Below are 20,287 nucleotides of genomic sequence, written 5' to 3'. Positions count from 1 at the left end.
AAAAAAAACTCCAACAAAATATAGGTAATGTAAAGCTAACAAATTGTTAAACAACATTATAGGTACATTTTCAAAGATTCCCAAAACGACACGTATGACCGTTCCATTTACTGCCACACAGTGGCGGTTCATTCATGTGACCTTAATCATGTGACAGTTCTATTTAACGTCAAGGGCGCGGTTTAAACACGTAGTTAATGTTGAAAAACAGAACTAGTTAAGCTTAGGCAACAAACTGTACTTACTACACATATACACACACTATGTACTCACTTATGTTGTTCGTACATTTCGACACGGTAGTGTAGTTACGCACGGCCCGGAAATGAGTCTTCTTCTTTTAATTGTTAATGGTAAATTGCAACTGGGCGGATCATTACCTTAAAATTAATTACGTAACTCTACTAAAATAAGGACGTAACGTGGCGTCACATACGTCATTGCGTCACGGACTACGGTCCGTAAAACGTAATTTCAAAATGACAGCTGACTTTTGGTTTCACACGGGACATAAGCCAAGGTCTCCTGAGTGAAAGTCCTGTGTTTGTTTGAGCCAACCACCCCCCTCACCCTTTGTGCGGAAGGAAACGGACATCGGCGAAAGTACGTGCATCCGGCGAAATTTCCTGCAGCACCGGAGCAATCCCGGAAGTGGAATGTCAAGAATATAGACTACCTTGAAAGAGACAATACTTCAAGATAATGCCCTCTCAGCTTGGCTAAATGTAGCTCCCACACTGTTGCTCCTAGTTGAGTTCAAGCATAAAATAAACTAAAAGGCTACTTCCAGGCTTTTTTTTTTTACTATGAAAACGCAGCTAAAAATGAGGAGAATGTTTGATTGATTCTCTGTTTAATGGGAAATAAAAACCCATTTATGATAAGATCGGATAAGCACTTCAGTGGTCCTTTCGTAGGTTTATTACTGTCACAGTCACATCTGGTAATAATCCCAAATCAGGCTTTGCTTACCTCTATTCAACAAAGAATAATCACCTCTTCCCTTTTCCCTGCATTGCATATCATACTGATCACAGACATAAGACAATGAAAACAACTGGTTCAGACAGTTCCACACTTGCTCCTATCCGAGTCCATTTCTTGCACACCTGACCCAGTGAAATACATCAACACAACTAAACAAAGTATGATCAAACTTGGATTTGGCTTCAGATTCAATCAGGATCATTTCTGGTGTTGCATTCCAAATGCAGGAAATGAACACGGCTGCTGGTGAGTGAGTGTGCAGAGAGCACATCCATTTGCTTGGTTATATATAAGCTACCTCCCAAAGAGACGCATATTGCATTTTATATTTCAAATGTAATTACATTACAGTATGTTGCTATGGTGCTCTGTCAGGAGAAGTCACGGTCATTTTTTGCTTGCCTCGTCAGAGCGGAGGCTGCATGTAGGAGCTCCAGTCTAATGCAATCAAGTTGCTCAAACTCAAGATAAAGCAGATGTGCTCCCAAACAGTCTGACGGGAGTGGAAGTGAGGGGAAGGAAGGTTCCATTATGGAAAGAAAAGTGCGGCGGGGAAATTTACAGCAGCCAAGCTCTTTCTCCATTACTTGTATTGTGTCTCTCAAGAGATGCTCAGCTTTAAAATAGGTTTCTCTATCTCAGCACAGCTCATTCAAAATATCCTTAAAATGGTAAGTCAACATTATAAGCATTATTTCAGTCATTTTAAGTAAGGTGAAAATGTATGTAAACATTTTAAATGACATGGGCTGAGAAATGCTCATGTCACTTTTTGGTGTTGCTTGTCTCTCGAAATGATATTTTACAAAAGGACGCATTAAATACATTGTATTCAGTGGATTAAGAACGGTTTTCACCACATCGGCTTCTTTCGCCTTCTTATGCAATTGAATAAATTTCCGTCACATCATTTAATAGCTATGAGGAAGATTGGCTTCCCCCTATCATTCATCCACTTGTCACTCATCAAGAAATAATCATTAGAACCTAATGCAACACTTCACTGCATGATTGTGTCTGACATCCAAATATGCAGAACTCTGGCCCCGAGGCAAAGCAATGCAGTGTTCAATAGCAATGTTCCAAGCTCACTGAATGCCCGAGCAGCAGGTAATTGTAGGTGTGTGCAGTAGGTTTGGGAGGATATTATCTGGCACATCAGTACAGGGCTCCAGCCGTTTGAACAATGCTGTCCATCAAGTGGCACCTGTAACTGACAAACAGGTCTCAGCTATGACTCAGATCTGTGGGAAAATAAGTTTTCCACATTGTGCAATGCCAGTGTCAGATAATTTGAGAATCATTCAGGAGTATTAATGATGCTTCAGTTTATAGTCTATAATCTAGATGCAATTACAGTTTAGCTTTATCCAGTGTATTGACCTAAGAGTAATGATATGACAATTTATCTTCATAATGCTGCAGCTCACTGAGCTCTAGAGTGACAGACGATATTACATGAGGTTATTTGATATTACTCAACTGCAGGAATAATAAATAAACATACAAATGAAAACAGAAAATGAGTTAAAAAAGCTTAATGTAGTAACCACAACACTGTTTAGGAACAGACTGATGTGTCTGTGGCACCATGTATCAAAAACTGCATCAAAGAAAAAGAAAAGAAACACTGTCTTTCAATGCTTTGTTAGATGTGTACTGTTCATTAAGTAGTCTCTATCAGACACTTGTTTAAATTATAATTTTGTTCTTGTATTAGTTAAGCAAAGTTATTGTACGACTCTTTGTGTTTGGCACATTGCATATTTGAGAAGTTTGGCTTCTTTTGTTAAATGAAAGAACCATATTGGTATTGGTACTGAAAACATGGGTGTTGTATCAAACCATTTTAGACGAGACCCAGCCTTATCGTAGAGACCATACACACAGTCTGTGGTACACAACCACAGCTACTGGACATACACCTCAGAGAGACACACACAGTCCTAATATACAACGAACAAGTCTTGAGAGACTGTGATGCTACCTCTGATCCATAATTGAACAAAAGGGCAGACCAAGCAAAAGAGGAGAAGTGTGTGTGTCCCTCGCTGCTACACTAGCTGTGAACTTTTGGAGATAAGAGCCCTGGGGTTCCAAGGACAACTGTCAGGAGACATGGGCTGTGAACTCATGCTAATGAAGGCAGCTCAGCCCTGTAAACAGCATGGGAGGATGTCACTGGAATACATTACAATACATAACTGTCTCCCCAGGGCACGAGGTTTGCACATGGCTCAGCCGTGATCACACACACACACACACACACACACACACACACACACACACTCTCTTAGCCCACCTGGATGCCCCACAGGCCGGAGAAGCCAAAAGCAGACAAGTGCTGATATGACGGTGGCAAGACACACAACTAAGCTGTTTGTCCAAAATGTTCTGGGTTCACTAAAGTGTGAAGAAGTGCTCCAGAACAGTGGGTGCTTATTTTCCAAATTCACAACACACTATCAAAGCTGTCCACGATTCTTTGAGTATTTCATAGTTACTTCTTTTTGTTTTGTTCCGTTTCAAAGTTCTCCTCCTCTCCCACTACAACACACAGCGCACGCATGCCATGAAAAGCTGAAAATTGATACAAACTGTTAAAAACCGAGATGGCGAAGTGAGGCCCAGAATGTCGGCCCTTTGAGGGAAACAAGAGGGAACGATAAAGTGAGCGAGAGAGAGAGAGAGAGAGAGCTCAGACAGGAATGTGACTGTTTTCAGGTCAGTGAGCTGCAGTTTGTATGTGTAAGAGAGAGGAAGAGACAGAGAAAGAGAAGGGCAGTGGTAAACAAGTAAACCAGGCCACAGTGGTGGTAGAGGGATCTACTGCCTATTCTTTTTCAGTCAAAGACAGAGCAAACATGATGCTGAACTTTATCTCCCAGGGTTGTGGTTGTGTCATTGTGTCTGAGCTCTTGTGATTTGGCAGCGTAGGCACGACTCTCCCTACTGCACAGCTTGATGCGCTTTTGACCCGCCACATTTACAAAGACTTTCACTGCAATAGTGCTCATGACCTGCTCTTATCAGTTCATCAACCTTCAAAGTATAATCTGAGCACAAACTTACATTATTACATGACAATCTTTTATTTATAAAATCACTAGCTTTAATTTTGACATCATATAGTATGTGATAAGTGTTTTGTTTTGTAAAGACTAGGGCTGGGCAATAATTCAATAGAAACCCTATAATGTTAATATGACTGTACCGTTGTACATTCTTTTGTTGTCCAAATTAAGGATTCCTTACACGCTCTAACTAAAATGTTTATCATGACTGCTGATATATATACATATATATATATATATATATATAGACAAGGTAAAATATTTGTATTTAACCTGCAATAATGGATTTGTTGGCAACGTGGGGGTAGCAGAAACAAGCAATAAACACAAAATTGAAGTATTATCACTTTTGTTATGTTGACATGATTGTTTATACACACATCCAGCAGATATGTAGCAACATTAGCATTCATTTGGAGGCCACTTGGGAATGTAAAACCAACTCTCACTCTCCTTTTAGCTCGGTTTTGCTCTTTACCTGTGATAAGTATCTGTTCCACTATGTGGGTTAATCACCATGAGTGAGACCTTTCACTTACACGTGGTCATGAAATGTAGTGTTACATGTGATGTACGTGACAATAGTTTCAACCACATGGCCAAGACTATGGACATTATTTTTGTGTTACATGATGCATCTAAAGCTGCCTTTCAGAAAGAGTTGTTCATTGTGATACTGTTGTGGGTCTACTATACAAGGCACATATGGTTATAAAATGTATAAGCTTCTCTAATGCAGAAACCTAGGAAGCCACTTCAAGCGTATAGACAAGTGCAAACTATGTGCTGAGACAATACAGTACTAACTAAATGGGGAGTAAACTTACATTAATGTATTGGAGTGCATTTCAGGATGTTGCAATCATTTTCCACTTTCTGCATTCCACCTCATGAGTTTAGACTCTGCACATGTTTCCTTAGCTCTTAAATACGATATTATTTTACAGTCTGGGCCGTAATAAGGAAATCCCCTGCTGTCAGAGCCAGCTGCCCCTACTTGCCCCCTTCTCTCTGTCATACTGAGGTGCACGGCCAAGAGGTACCTTTGAGAGATCTCTGAAGTTCCCTGGCAGGGTCAGGTCCAGCTCCTCTGAGTCGTAGTTGGTGAGGACCCAGGGAAAGACCGGGTACTGGTTCAGGTCATTGTATGTCCTCCCTAGACACACAGAGCAGAGATAAATCTGTGAGTGATGAGTGATTGGAAGGGAACAGAGGGGTTGAAAGCGGGGCAAGGTACACTTGAGGCTTCAGTTACATTGGGGGGATCAGCATGCAACATTCCAACAAGCCCCCAATCTCAGAGCCCTCAATCAGACGCACTTCCTGTCTCATACGGCGTCTGCCAGAGAAACACATACACTAATGGCAAGCTCTCTCTGCTATGAGAGAATGTTTTTGTGCTCCCCATGCCTTTTCCTGCTGAGTACACTTTATCGATGGACTGTGGGAGTTACAAGAGGTAACTGAGGAGGCTGTCTTTACGTTTATAGAGAACATACGCATTTCTAAGTTGTGAGGAGTGGATGTAATTAGGGGGATATACATTATTTTGAGAACCATGACTCCAAACGCCTGAAATGTCACTGCAAGTCCGCGCTGATAGGCCAGATGTGCGTTTCCTTTCTGCTCTCGCAGTGGGGATATGGTTTTCAGATGGCTATATGTGTGTCATGGGAAATCCATGGGAAAAGCCAAGAGCATGTACCAAGTTGTCACTAATGCTCTACTTTTCTTTTGAAGATGACACTGATCCAGCTGTGAGGTCAGGTGGTGGCCAGTTGTAATCCAGGATTGGGACAGGGCAGCTATAGATGGCTTTGTAGGAATGTGTTACTGCTGGTAATAAATCAGGCTAAAAATGTGAGCTCAAAGCCACTAAGAAAAATGAAACTAAATTGTAAAAGGGAACAGTGCTAATTCTGACCACATTCCTTTGACATCCTTGCTTAATAGAATAAGAGTTACCACATTTTTTTCCAGAAACATTTCACATAACTTTAATATTTTTCAGTGTTGATGTTGACTAGTATAACAGGCCATCCTAAGACTAATAAGTAAGAATAACTTTAGGTCAATTCAGACTTTCACATTATTGCATCATTATTTGACTTAAAAGAACCTCTGAAACTAGAAAATACCTTGGGTATTAATCTAATAGGAACGATAAAAATCGGCAGACATGCATCTTTTATTATATTGCATGTGATGGCCATAAAGCAGGTGACATGGAAACAGCCAAATCCACCAAAATTAAATTCATGGCTGTCAATAATAAATGACATTTTAGACATAGAAAAAGGAACCCTTACAATCAGAGATCACATACACGAATGGAATAAGATCTACCCCAAAGATATTACTGTAAAATAACAGATTTTTTCAATCTAGCCCAAGATAATAAGTAATAATGTACTCTTCCATCCCAATCCCATATCTTTTTTTTTTTTTTTTTGGGTCTGGTTGAGTTTTGCAGTTATTTTCTGTAATTTAAATTAAGATGTATAAAAGTGTGTGCAATGGACTCTGAAGTAAACAATTGTCTGGAAGATGGTGAAAGAGCATTGCAATAAAGTAATAAGAAAGGGTCCATTGCACCTGCACACCTTTACATTAATGTTACATTTTCATGATTGATGACTGCCCAAGAACAGCTTAGATCAGCAAGTTCAATGACATAAAGCACATTGTCTTTTTAAGATGACATTCTAGCTCTATCTTATAATGGTCAACACATTAAAAGCTTTAAGCATTTCAATCAAAGTAGCATCAAGAGGTGGCAACTCTAAGGTCAGGATCATAAAAGTACATTTTATTACATCTAAATGAAAGCTCATGCATTAGTTCACAATATTACGCAGTACAATGAAATGAGATTGTTTAATGGAAACACTCTTACTAAATCTGCTTCTTAGTGTCATAAAGTTTTTAATGATTACTTAGTCCAGCAGCCGTGTCTCTGCTCACTCCTGCACTGCAGCAGGTTGGCATTAGAAAATCTAAATCTAGCTGAGCGAGTGATAATGTGTGACAGGCTAGTCAATGGGAAGGCTTCTGCACAATATCCAGGGTCTGTGGGAAGCTAGAGAACATAATTACCCAGGTTAATGCCACACAGTGAAAAGGAAGCAGCGAGCCAAGTGTGTGTTAAAGATAGGTGTGCTGGTGTGGTTGGACCTACTGGTGCTGAGGCCTGAGTTGGGGGTGGCAGGATGTTATTAACAGTGGAATAGTGTTTAATTAGAAGACCACTTCCCATTCGCACCTCTTCCCAGCACTTCACCCACCGCCTGTCTGCTGCCCCACACTATTCTGACATCCCTGTCAGCCCAGGTCATTACCAGGGATTTTTAATGAATTTTGGGCATGTTTTTCTGTCTGCCTTACATCTAATTAGCTGAAAATAATGTATCGAACTCAAGCACGAGCTAAATATAAATATGCATGAATATGCAGCGAGAGAGAGGATGACACCTCTCAGAGCAGAGTAGCGTGCAGTCGCTCTCGCCTTCCCTGTTAGTTGCAGTTCAGATCAGAGAGTCAACAACAGAACCTCTCAACTCCGCAGACACACGTGTACGCTCTCACAAAGCCAGGCACTAATTATCTGGCAAAATCTGCTGTGCCTGCTCTTTGCTTCAAACAGCACACTCACATGAACAGTGAAGTCTACCACGATGAGCACCACTTAAGGTTACCATGGATTCTTAAACAAATATAACATACCTGAGGCCACTTATAGTATGTTTCCAGTGCCACTAACACTTACAGTTTATTGATCATGATAGCTAAACTTAAAGTCATAAGCCTCTAATGGGGAAGAGATTCACATAGATAATACATTAAAACTTCCCACTTTCACTGGTTGTGAATGTTGCCTGGATTAGGAAGAAAACAAATCAGAATCTATATATTTAAGTGATGGCTGTGAAAAAAGAGAACACAGTATTTCCATACTCAGCTAAAGCATACAGTTTCACTTGGGAATCTCGGCATTTTAAAGCATACCTGCAATAGTGTTGAGAAACATGAGGTACTCAAAGTTGGAGATCTCTCTCCTCTGCCAGCGCTGGGTCATGTTGGAGGATTTGAAAAGTTGCCGAGGCGTGGCCAGGGAGATGCGCCTGGAAAAAAACATTCAAACAACAAATCAGGAAACGGAAGGTTGGTGTTAGTTACGTTATTTTAAAACCCATGTTCTAAAAAATGTAACAGCCAAAAGCATTGCTGTATCTAAATCTATGTTTTAATTGAAAGCATTGGCTACATCACAGAAAACTAGTACACAAAAGATGACATTTAATAGCTGATAACCAGCTCTTTGACAAGCATGTCAGTTTTAGAATGAACATACTGAAATGAAACGCACGCACAAAATGTCAAGCTGCAAGAGAATAACTATGGTATCCAACACAAAGGCTTCACAACCACACAGATTTGATTCCAGTAGATTGAATGAAAAACAACTGACTAGGTTTAAATTCAGGACACCTTGCTTTATAGCCACTCACTTAACGTAAGACTTAAAGTGCTCATATTATGCTCATTTTCAGGTTCATAATTGTATTTGGAGGTTATATCAGAATAGGTTTACATGGTTTAATTTTCAAAAAACACCATATTTTTGTTGTACTGCACATTGCTGCAGCTCCTCTTTTCACCCTGTGTGTTGAGCTCTTTGTTTTAGCTACAGAGTGAGACATCTCACTTCTGTTCCATCTTTGTTGGGAGTCGCACATGCTCAGTACCTAGGTAAGGACTACTAGCCAGTCAGAAGCAGAGTATGAGGGCGTGCCCTGACAGTACCTAGGTAAGGACTACTAGCCAGTCAGAAGCAGAGTATGAGGGCGTGTCCTAACAGTACCTAGGTAAGGACTACTAGCCAGTCAGAAGCAGAGTATGAGGGCGTGCCATGCTAGCAGCTAGGCGAGCATTATAACGTGTGTTCCAAAGTGACCACGTTTGTCTCTGAAGTAAAGGCTGGACTACAACAGAGCTGTTTGGAGCAGTTTGTGAACAGTGTTTTCTGTTGGAGATGGTAAGTCCCTTTGGGGTGGACCTTGGGCTTTTACACTTTGTAAACCTATAACGTGTACAAAAAATATATATATATAACACAATAAAGGAAAGGGACAAAGCCAAAAAGCATAATATGAGCACTTTAAGGAAATGTGCTTGTTTTGTAACAGTGTGTTTGGGCCTGTTAGCAGTGTGAGAGTCTGAAGGGAATATGTGGTTTTCTCTGTGGTCAGTGGCCTGGCTGCAGCCCTGCTGTATAAAGTCTTCAGTCAGAGAATTAGGTCAGTTCAGTAAGGGTCAGTGCACATCCACTTCAATAACTGCTGCAATGGGACTACAAATGACTGTGCTGCAGGCGAGGCTGCCCAGATGCTCCAACACACAACATCGATAACATCGCCCATGAAGAAATTACAATATTAGAAGTATTTAACAGTGCTGAATTCATTTTCTTTTGGTATGTGTGACCCACCTTGCTTGTGGAAGTCCATAGCTGGTGCCCACTCCCACTCGAGGAAGACTGTAGACCACTTTCTTTACTGTGGCCTGGTCAGGAAAGTTGAACATGACAGATGCTGTGAAACAGTGAGAGATATCCCTTAGTGACAAAGCACAGGAGAAGCATGGCTTTCACATGCTGTAATTGGCACCTTCTCTTACTTCTGTTGGCCATAAAGACCTCCATCGCTGTGTTCTGCAGGAGGTAGCGTCTGGAGAATACCGCCCGGATCTCACTGAACATCCACTTCCCATGTAAACCCTCAGTGTATGCTAAGACCTAGAAGGGCAGAAAAAGAAGAGAAAATGTCCTCAGGGTATAATAGCTGTACAGTATAAAAGCAGAGATCACGGCAGGTTATAGGTGATAAAGACTACTGTCCAAGTATTGGTGTATACTAAGCAGCTGCTTTGTGGGCACAAAAGCAATCAGTGAGCCAACTCTGTTTTCCAAACTGTATCAGATAACATGACAGTAGACATGACCTGGGCAAAATTTTACAAAAGAGAGATCAGTGGTTAACATGTGCTTACTGCTTTACTTTTACAAAGTTGGCAGTTGTTGTGTACTACTTTGTGAACTGTCTGTTTATGGGCACCACAGCAATAGTTGGTGAAACATTGAAGTTGCTAGTACTGCTCTAGTATTCATTATTTCACAGCTAGGATTAAAACCCACACACGCAAGCCAATTCCTCTAACCATTAGGCTACTAAAAACAATTCTTAATAACTATTCCATTCATTTTATTCAAAATGGAATATCAATATCACACTAGTACATGTTAATTCAATCGTTATCTAACTATAAATCAAGGAATCCCACATCGCACATTTCTCCGGCCGTTCTGCGCGCTGCTGAGCTGGGTTCCCTGCTTCCACCGCCCGGGCCACATCGCCTAAAACTACCACGATGTGTGACTGCTACACGCAAAAAAGGGGACACGCCGAATTTCTCAATAAGCCGCAGCCGAACGGCGCCTGATTGAACCGTGCTGCAACATGTTGAGTATTATAAAAACAAATAATACTGAAAAAACACACATTCACGAGGCACTTTACCTACGCCATATGGTAAAACCGCTTGTGACTACACAGTACACGTTCTGCTTTCAAATGTTTAGTTAAAGTAAAAAGAGAGGCATTATCAACACAATGTCCTTTAAGGTGGAGATTTTCAACTATAATATAATGCTGGATAATAAATAATAATGCATCATATTTTAATTGTGATATTTTGTGAGTAGAATCTGAAACTCTGTCAGGTAAATGTAGCAGTACAATGTTTTCCTCTGAAGTACAATAGAAGTACACAGTAAGTCAGTAATATACAGTTAAGTTGCATATTAAGTGCTTAGAGGTCCTTCTGTAAGTTATTTCGGAGTACAATGGTTTAGGAGAAAGCTACAAGCAGCAATACAGGAGGCCAAGCAATCGGCCCGTTCCAAACAGGCATTAGTTTAAAAACAGAAAGAGTAAAAAGGGCATTACTGAGACCATATCTCAAGGCAAAATTCTGCTAAATATGAAGCTCTCTACAGATTCTCTTTAATGTTTCACACTTTTTCAGTTGGTCTATAAAACTTAAGTGGTCAAAAAAAGACCGCCTGGGTGAGTGACACATAAATAATCAATAAAAAAAGCTATCATGGCGAGGGGAAGAGCGAGCAGACAAAGGATCATTAGTGTACAGTATGCAGCACCACTGGGACTGCAGGTCCACACACATAAAACCAAGACAGTTGTTCTGACAGGTGAGAATAGTCCCCCCCCCCTCCCCCCTTCCATCTCACTTCCCTCTGACTGAACAATTTTGTCCAACAGTGTGAGCTGGGGAGCAACCTCATCAACTCCCCAGGTTATAATCACACATAGGTTCAGTTCAGAGAGTGTGTGAGAGAGAATAAAGATATAACAGGGTAGGAAGAAGGTGAGGCCCAACAGTACATCAGTGTGTGTGTGTGTGTGTGTGTGTGTGTGTGTGTGTGTGTGTGTGTTGGGGGGGGGCAGTCAGAGTGAGATGTTCAGCTGGGTTAGGTCTGATGCTAATGCTCATTTAAAATAGTGACAGGCTGGAAGAGTGCAGCGCGAGCCGGGCTGCCTTAATTTCTCCCTGGAATAGCTCATGCCCGACCTCCGTGCCACATCCAAAATCTCTGGAGCTCAATTAAAATTGGATTAGGTGGAGATGCTGGATGTGCAGTGCAGCATCTCTGGTGCTCTCCTCCCAGTAATGCCCTGCCTGACACCTCTGCAACCCCCAACTCAAACAGTTGTCATAGAGACAGCACGGCCCCGAGGAGGCAGCGTGCTGACTGGAGAGGGAATAGAGAGGAAGGGAGGTGAGATGGAGGGACGGCCAAGGAGCTGTGGGCGCACTATTGAGGGCCAGCAGCCGCTCGCTAGGAGGCAGGGTAGCTTTTAGCCCCCCCACCCCCCTGCTCTGCAGCCAGATGTTGTGGAAGTAGTCTTCTGAGTGCAATGCTGTAAGTCAAGTCATACAGATATGCATCATGGGAAGGCTAAAACAGCTCACTCCATCAAGGCACTAGCGAGCTGTTATTTGAATACATATTAAGCCATTCGGATGGTTTTTCATTTTCAACAAATCTCTAGTCATTTTATTGTTTTATTATGTTTTTTTAACAGCACCATACAGTTCCCTCCTAAATTCTTCATTTGTTATATTAACTATTGTAAGAAAGAATATGACCAAACCAGCAGGTAATTAAAAAAATGCAGGTTATACAGGTTTGTCACTTGAGGTTCTTAAGAATTAAAAAATATATAAAAGCAGCTATAACATGGTAACTGATTGTCAATATTATATTGTTTTAGCAATGGCTGTTTATTGTTTCCCACCTAAATTTAACATTTTGCTGCCATGACAAAGTACAGGCCAAAGGGCTAGCTGTCAACAAAAGAGAGGCTAAAGAGGAGAAAAAAGAGCCGATTTCAAACAGCCCAGATCAAAAAAATTGTCATAACAACAAAGCTTTGGTCTAAACCAACACGCCGGGGCCCCTGTAGACTTGGAGATTTGACAAAGCCCAGCCCTCATTTTTTGAGGCCCAGCTGTAAAAAATGCCATTTAATGAACCTGTCTGCTGAAGCTGTCCCCTGCCTGTCAGAGGTGTCAGCCAGTGACAAGCGCTGGGGACGGCCGCCTCCAGTCACAGACAGGCCTGCCAGCTGGAGACATCGGCCCCAATCTAATCACGCCACCAGGAAGGGACCGGCGCTCTGCTCTTGGTCTGTCACGCTCAGAGCTGGGGGAGCAGTGAGGGGGCAGGTGGAGGGGTCTGCTATGGCCGACAAGCTCAGCCTTTTGTTTCCACACAGGTCCCTCCACGCAGGCTCATTAAGAGCCACAGGCGCATGCGCTGCTCTGCCAGCTGCAGGGAGATATACCTCTACAGCATAATAGCCATAATGCAATTTAATGTCTCTGTCCTCTCTTTCCTTTATCCCCCTTCTCTTCTTTCCCTGATTTGACAGAGGGCAGGCTGCATTCTGCCTGTACAACATCACAGGTGGAGAACGGAAAAATATTGTGACAGATGAGATGAGGAGAGGCACAGGTGACACTGGTGTTTAGGCGGAAACTCATATATGATAATGTGCAGATGCTCAAATGGAGCACATCATACTTAAAAGCGATAGGAAGCCACTTCATGCATGGAAATAGATTCTAATCAAATCTGACTTCTGAATAGCTTTAACCCCGCATTGGCTGAGACACTATGACAGACGTTATTAATAAATCTAATGAAGCATTTTCTTTAAAACCTGATGCAATTTTTTTTCTCCCATGTGGGACAATACAATCCCCCTCCACTGCATTTGTACCAAAACAGGAAAATAATAGAATTCAGTGAGACCCTCAAGTCAGCATGACGGATATATTTATATGAGACTGTGGAGCACTCTGACAACCTGGTACTGTATCACAGCACCTCCGCTGCATTCATCTAAGATTTGTCTAATAGGCTTCCGCTATAAAGCCTCACAACTGCAGGGTCCCAGGCGGCCAAGGGAGAACAGCGAAGTGGAAGAATAAGGGGAGGATACGAGAGGCAGTTTCATTTTGAGTGATATGACTACTCCCCCAGGAGCGAGTGGGATGGATTTCACACATGGCAATTTGGAGGATCAGCACACACTGCGTATACTATATTCAATGGCTGACCCCAGGCAATATGGGCCAAATCTGTGAAGAGGTTGAGCAGTCGAAGAAGGGAAAGTGAAGGCATAAAGCTCGGTAACAGCAAGAGCAGAGAGCAACTCTCAGCTAAGTGGTAGAGCATCGTCAGCAGTAGACAAGGTGGTAGACTGGGTCACGGAGAAAATATTTACATCTGAATATGCTTGAAAGTAAAACACACAAGAGGCTAAATCAGAGCTAGGACGTTTCACACAATTATTTAAAAATACTAAAAGGATCTGTTCACCCAAATTACAAATAAAATGACAAATATGTTCTTACCCCATTTGATATGTAACAATGTACATATGTAGTTTTGGTTTTATTTATCTACATTTTAAGATGAGCCTCTGAGATTTCTGCCTCTATTTTAACACAATGGAAGTAAATGGAATTTTGTTTATTTGTGCTCATGCAAATGAAAACAAATTACATTAAAAAAATAACACATTGTTTGGAAAGATAATAGTGCTGTTGAATCTTTTTTAAAAATTTATGTTAAATGAAAAATAAAAACAAAACTCTGCGTGGATAAATGCCACTTTGTTTTTTGTGATTTGGATGAACTGACCCTTTAAAAAGGAAACCCTTAGGAATAAACACAGTGTACATCATCTTCTTTCGACAAATGACTCAGGTGTCCCACCCTGTGAAATTAAACTAATACTACCTTATAGAACTTTTTCAAGCCACACAAACAGACTTCTTAGTTGTCTGACCACGACTGAAATCCACACTTTATTTCAGCTTTAATCCCTTTTCCATCCTGCAAGATTTATTCCTGAGCATCAAAGCATGTTTCTCATCTGATCACCCCTAAATGTGACAACTGTTATGAAACGTAGAAATACAAACATTTTAAATATTCCCACAGATTATTATAAATAAAAAAAAAATCAGCATTCCACTTGGCTCCTCACTGTGAGAGCCATATCTCAACTTCAATAAAGTAGCAAGCTCCTAATGCAGGTATTGGAGGAAAAACAAGATACAGATTTGCATAATCAGTGTCACTATACATTTGGGTGGTAGCTGGAGTGTGGCAAGATGACACAGCTTGGGTGCTCTGGCAAGACCATTGGGGGAAAGGAGATGAATATGAATTAAATATGCTGGCAGTTCACTGCCCCAAATGTCCAGCCAAGTTTGTCAATAACATTTATGTCAGGGATGGTATTTCACGCACATTAGCAGGCCCTGCAGCGCTGTCTTCAACCCTGCCATGGTAGGACAGGTGGGAGGAGCCGTTTTCCTAGTATGCACTTTCTTCTTAAAGATTCAAGTCTCTTTAAACATTCTTTATCTGTCTGTGTTAAAAATATAAAGCCTCAAGAAATGCAATGGAATAAAAAGTTACTCAGACTTCCCTACAGCGATGATACACAAAGTTTGGCATCAAGCGACACAATAAGGCTTCTGTGAGGATAGAAGAAAAAATACAAAATAAAATGTATTTTGTTGATGACCTTACTGATATACACAGTGATGTATGTACAAGTGCAGCGGGAAAATACACATTTAATGACCTACATTAGGTCTGGGCGATATGGCCAAAATCTTCTATCCCAATATAAGTCATTTTATATCTGGATAAGGATATACACTCACCTAAAGGATTATTAGGAACACCATAATAATACTCTGTTTGACCCCCTTTCGCCTTCAGAACTGCCTTAATTCTTCGTGGCATTGATTCAACAAGGTGCTGGAAGCATTCTTTAGAAATGTTGGCCCATATTGATAGCATAGCATCCCCCACACCATTACACCACCACCATCACCACCAGCCTGCCCAGTGGTAACAAGGTATGACGGATCCATGTTCTCATTCTGTTTACGCCAAATTCTGACTCTACCATCTGAATGTCTCAACAGAAATCGAGACTCTTCAGAACAGGCAACATTTTTCCAGTCTTCAACTGTCCAATTTTGGGGAGCTCGTGCAAATTGTAGCCTCATGTTCCTATTTTTTGTTGGAGATGAGTGGTTCCCGGTGGGGTCTTCTGCTGGTGTAGCCCATCCGCCTCAAGGTTGTGCGTGTTCTGGCTTCACAAATGCTTTGCTGCACACCTCAGTTGTAACGAGTGGTTATGTGAGTCAAAGTTGATCTTCTATCAGCTGGAATCACTCGGCCCATTCTCCTCTGACCTCTAGCATCAACAAGACCCACAGGACTGGATGTTTTTCCTTTTTCAGACCATTCTTTGTAAACCCTAGAAATGGTTGTGGGTGAAAATCCCAGAAACTGAGCAGATTGTGAAATACTCGGACCAGCCCATCTGGCACCAACAACCACGCCACGCTCAAAGTTAGATCACCTTTCGTTCCCATTCTGACATTCAGTTTGGAGTTCAGGAGATTGTCTAGACCAGGACCACACCCCTAAATGCACTGAAGCAGCTGCCATGTGATTGGTTGATTAGATAATTGCATTAACGAGAAATTTAACAGGTGTTCCTAATAATCCTTTAGGTGAGTGTATATCACAATATAGCATGTTTTTTGGTAATTCAATAAATACATTGTCTATATGAAATAACCACAGGGTAAAACCTATTGTTCTATACTCCTGTGTGAATTACATACTTGACAAATCAAAAGGACTGAGTATATTCTCATTTTTTAAGAACTTTAGTGCAAAATAAACACAACGAGCGAGGTTAAGAACGTAAAATTACATTTTAAGATATTTTGACGATATATATTATACCAGCCCTAATCTACATGTAATTATAAAACGACATTTTATGTTTTTTTGTTGTATTCAGTACAAAGTTAGAATTACTTGTGCATTCACACACAAACCATCTTTTTTAGACGTGACCATGTAGTTGCATGCATGTGCTGATTACAAGTGCCTGCTCACACCTTTACCCTTTACAGGGGTAGTAACATTTTCACTAGGAGCAGCTGCCACTCCATGTATTACATCATTTTGCCTTTTATTAACCAACCACCTACAGTATGGGAGCTGATTATCTGGCCTCTTTGTAGCTCTATTAGTTATATCTGTGTTTTTTATATAAAATGATGATATAAAAGTAAAGATTTAACACTTCTTTTAAAGCATTCAAGCTAGTATAACTTACCTTTGTAGCAGTTATACTAATGGTGTTAGTTAGTAAGTTACTTCAGAATTCAAATCTTTATTGTGTGTATCTTTCTGTAAGTGGAAACTTAATTAGGTCTTGCAAGTAAATTATATCTAGCGAGTAAACAAAGAAAATAAGAAAGGGACACAACAAAAATGTAAACACATATGAACATGTGATGACCCCCCACACACACACACACACACACACACACACGAACACACTTATTGAGCACATCATCCAGATAAACAGCTTGAGGATGCCTTCTCTAAGGAGCTTGAGAGAAGAGATGCAGTCATTTGGTATGGGGTCTTTTCAGCAAGCTTCTCCTAATGGGACTTTTTTTCAGGGACTTGTCAGCCTTAAGATGACTGAAATCTTCCTGGCCTGGGTACCAGCTTCCTCTGGCTGCCACTGAGAGTGCCAAGCTGATCGCTTTAAAATCCCACTTTTCTTTCCTGTTTCTTATTTTTATTTTGTTGGTGTGTGGGAGGGATAGGGGCTCAGAGCAAGACCGAGAAGAAGAGAAAGAATGAGACAAGGATGGAGAGGCTGAGAGACAGAGGAGGAGAGGGACAGAAAGAGCAAGTGGTTAGACGAGAGGGCCTGATGAGCAATGAGCAGCTCACTCGTCCTCAATTAATCTTGTCTCTCTACCTTTGCTTTGCCGCTTCCCTCAGCACCGAGGTAATAATGACACCCTCATCCATTATCCTTTTATCCCTGTTATTCACTGGGAATTGCTTAATAATATGTTACAGATTTGGCCTCCTCCGTATAATTCTCTCTGTCGTTTGCAGTATATCATCTGGAAAACACACAGCCCCCTTACTGCTGGACGCTCTTTGAGGATTATCGTGGGTGACACCTTCGGGATGCAGCCAGAATCTGGAGCATCATTTTTTCAGGCATATAGTGGAATTACTCTGACTTATCTGTCATTGCCAAAAGCACAACAAGGCATCCAGGGCCAAAGCAAAGGTGGAACAGGTTCTTATCGGCTTCTCCGAAACGAGAGGGCTTGTAAATTTATGCTAATGAGGGCCTTTTGTCATCCAGGCTCACCCCTTGGGGCTGAACGGGCCTTGCAGGGGGATGATAATCTGGCTGTTGAGTGCACTAGATAATTTGTACTTTATCCTCATGTAATTATATAGTTTAAATCTTTTTACCAATGCTAATCCTACGACACGAGGAAGTGTCTTAACCATGTCTATGGCTCTTAGCGGCGCTAGTTAGCGCGCATCTGACTCTCTCTCATAAAATCACGTAGGAGGAGAGCAGCACTGATGTAATTACTCTGACTTTCTGTAGCCTGTGCTATGAATCCTCATATCATTTTGATCCACCTTAGCAGGCAGGCAGGAAGCCAGGCTAGCAGCCTGGGGGTATGGGAGACAACTCAGAAAAGGTGAAAACACTGTAGCACGGCTGAAAGAGCCCTCCCCATTTTTGTCGAGGAATAAAGATGGAGGAGACCAGGAAAATGAACTGAAAGGAGTCAAAGTAAGTGCAGAAGGGCGGCTTTGCAGAGATTTTGAGGTCTCTCTGCTGTCCAGTGGGATTCCAGGCCATCTTGTGTGCCTGCCAAAGCCGACAGCCCCTGACAAGCTGCTTGGCGTGCTGTAATTTGACTAATTACATTGGATTAGACCATATTAATGCAAGCTGTTTTCTCCAGGGTCACTGACCCACCCAGTGTGTCCCTTGCTAGTTTCCCCCTTTTCGGTGTACACAAGAAAGAAAGAAAGAAGCCTCTTTGCTTCTTGAAATGATAAAACAATGAACATATATCTATATCCCTGACATTATTTTTATAATGGGAGAGAACATGTTTCAAAGCATCCACAGCAGAGAAAGCGGTGAGATACAGCCTGCACTTTGCTAAGGCACATCATCACAGGATTCTTTGATAACAAACCAACTCCTTTGCCTGCATTATCTCTGCATAACTAAATAGGGACTTTTATAAATCCCACAGAAGTCCCAGAGTTCATAAAATAGTTTTTTACACATTTGATGGGGATGTGGAGGCTGAGCTGATGCTGCAAACAACAGTGCAACATTTCATTTTAATTTGACTTTTAGCTTATCAAAACATTCGGATGAAATCGTAGTAATGAGGCAGTGGTTGTATGTGTGGTTTGGTCACAAACTTGTTTTTCTGAGGAAATGGTGTGTTGAAATCCATGATTAATATAAATAATAAAGGACTCGTCATTTGATCTGCTTTAAAAATGAGTAGATATACTCAGAAAACCAGAGAGGATACTTATTCCTACAAAGAAGGGGGTAAACCAACCAACCCTAATTTGCATTTGCAAAACTCCAAAATGAAAGGGGGGAAATGAGCCATAGAATGTGTGTGTTTTAATACAAGTGCTCTCCCAATTGTACCAAATCAATTTGAGTTTCCCACAATGGAGAGGCAGCTTCACTGTTTGTATGTGCTCCTCTGCCTTAAACATGGTGTAATAATAGTCTTAAACCAGGCGTTATAAAGACAGAATACCAAAGAGGCTTACAGCCTTGGTTTCATGAAACATTTAGGCAAAAGTTTCAAGGGCTAAGGATGATGAAAGAAGGTAAGCTTGAAAATGGGCTTCTGGGATCCACAGCCCTTATTGTACAGAAGTCACATCGAATTAATACTGAGGGCCATTTGGAGCCTTTCTTCTCCTCAGCTTTTCAGAACGGATTAAGCTATGAAAACTCAGAAATTACTAACGCACCTATTAGGCATTATGCTCACCCTTTCTCCTCTTTCCCTTTGAAAGTCAGTGAATGCGCTTCACTTCACTTGCACTTCAATTCAAAAGTTGTTTGCATACTTGAAAGAAGGGCAATTTTTAAAATGTGTCATGTAAAATGTACTGTCTACTTCCGCTTCCACTATAAGAAGCCCATCCCTGCAATTTGTAAAAACGTACTTACTCAAATACACATTTAACACCATTCTATAACCCAATTATTTACCATGTTGTGGGTCTGTATATTACATTAAACTATGTTGTAGCTTTGCTGATGCAGGCCACAGTATTTAGGCAGTTTACTAAAAGCCTTTGGTTTCCACACTGATAAAGGGCCAGTATTGCTCGGGCTCTCTCAGGCTCCCGCACCCCTCTTTGCTCTCTCAATGGCTCTTCAAAGAAGCGCAGGGAGTGCATTAATTGTAATTATGGCTCCTAACAGGATTCGAGAGCGTCCAAACGATGGCACTTGAGAAACAGGTCGTGCGGAGTTAAACGGCTGTCAGACACTCAAAGCTCCCCAGCATGTGAACGAACCCACAAAAGGCTGGACGTGTCCACTTCTAGGGCCCTCCTACCCACCTTCCCTCTCACAAGGAGAGATTAAAGACCAGCTAAGGCCCCTTTAAAGACCCATAAAGCCTTTGTGCATTATTACTCACATTCC

At 41.4% G+C, this 20,287-nt stretch overlaps 1 protein-coding gene across 1 annotated transcript in view; it reads right to left on the bottom strand.

Moving 5' to 3' along the window:
• nbeab (neurobeachin b) overlaps positions 1 to 20,287 on the bottom strand; it is a 118,642-nt gene that overhangs the window by 37,979 nt on the left and 60,376 nt on the right. The window contains exons 11-14 of the mRNA XM_078245694.1: positions 9,738 to 9,855; positions 9,550 to 9,652; positions 8,067 to 8,182; positions 5,105 to 5,217 (exon numbers count right to left, since the gene is read on the bottom strand). Of these exons, the coding sequence (XP_078101820.1) occupies positions 5,105 to 5,217; positions 8,067 to 8,182; positions 9,550 to 9,652; positions 9,738 to 9,855 (450 nt within the window). The remainder of the gene's footprint in view (positions 1 to 5,104; positions 5,218 to 8,066; positions 8,183 to 9,549; positions 9,653 to 9,737; positions 9,856 to 20,287) is intronic.

The sequence above is a fragment of the Sander vitreus genome, chromosome 3 (assembly GCF_031162955.1).
Source record: "Sander vitreus isolate 19-12246 chromosome 3, sanVit1, whole genome shotgun sequence".
Lineage (NCBI taxonomy): Eukaryota > Metazoa > Chordata > Actinopteri > Perciformes > Percidae > Sander > Sander vitreus.
Note: the sequence above shows the minus strand (reverse complement) of the source record. Positions and strands in the feature narration are given on the sequence as shown.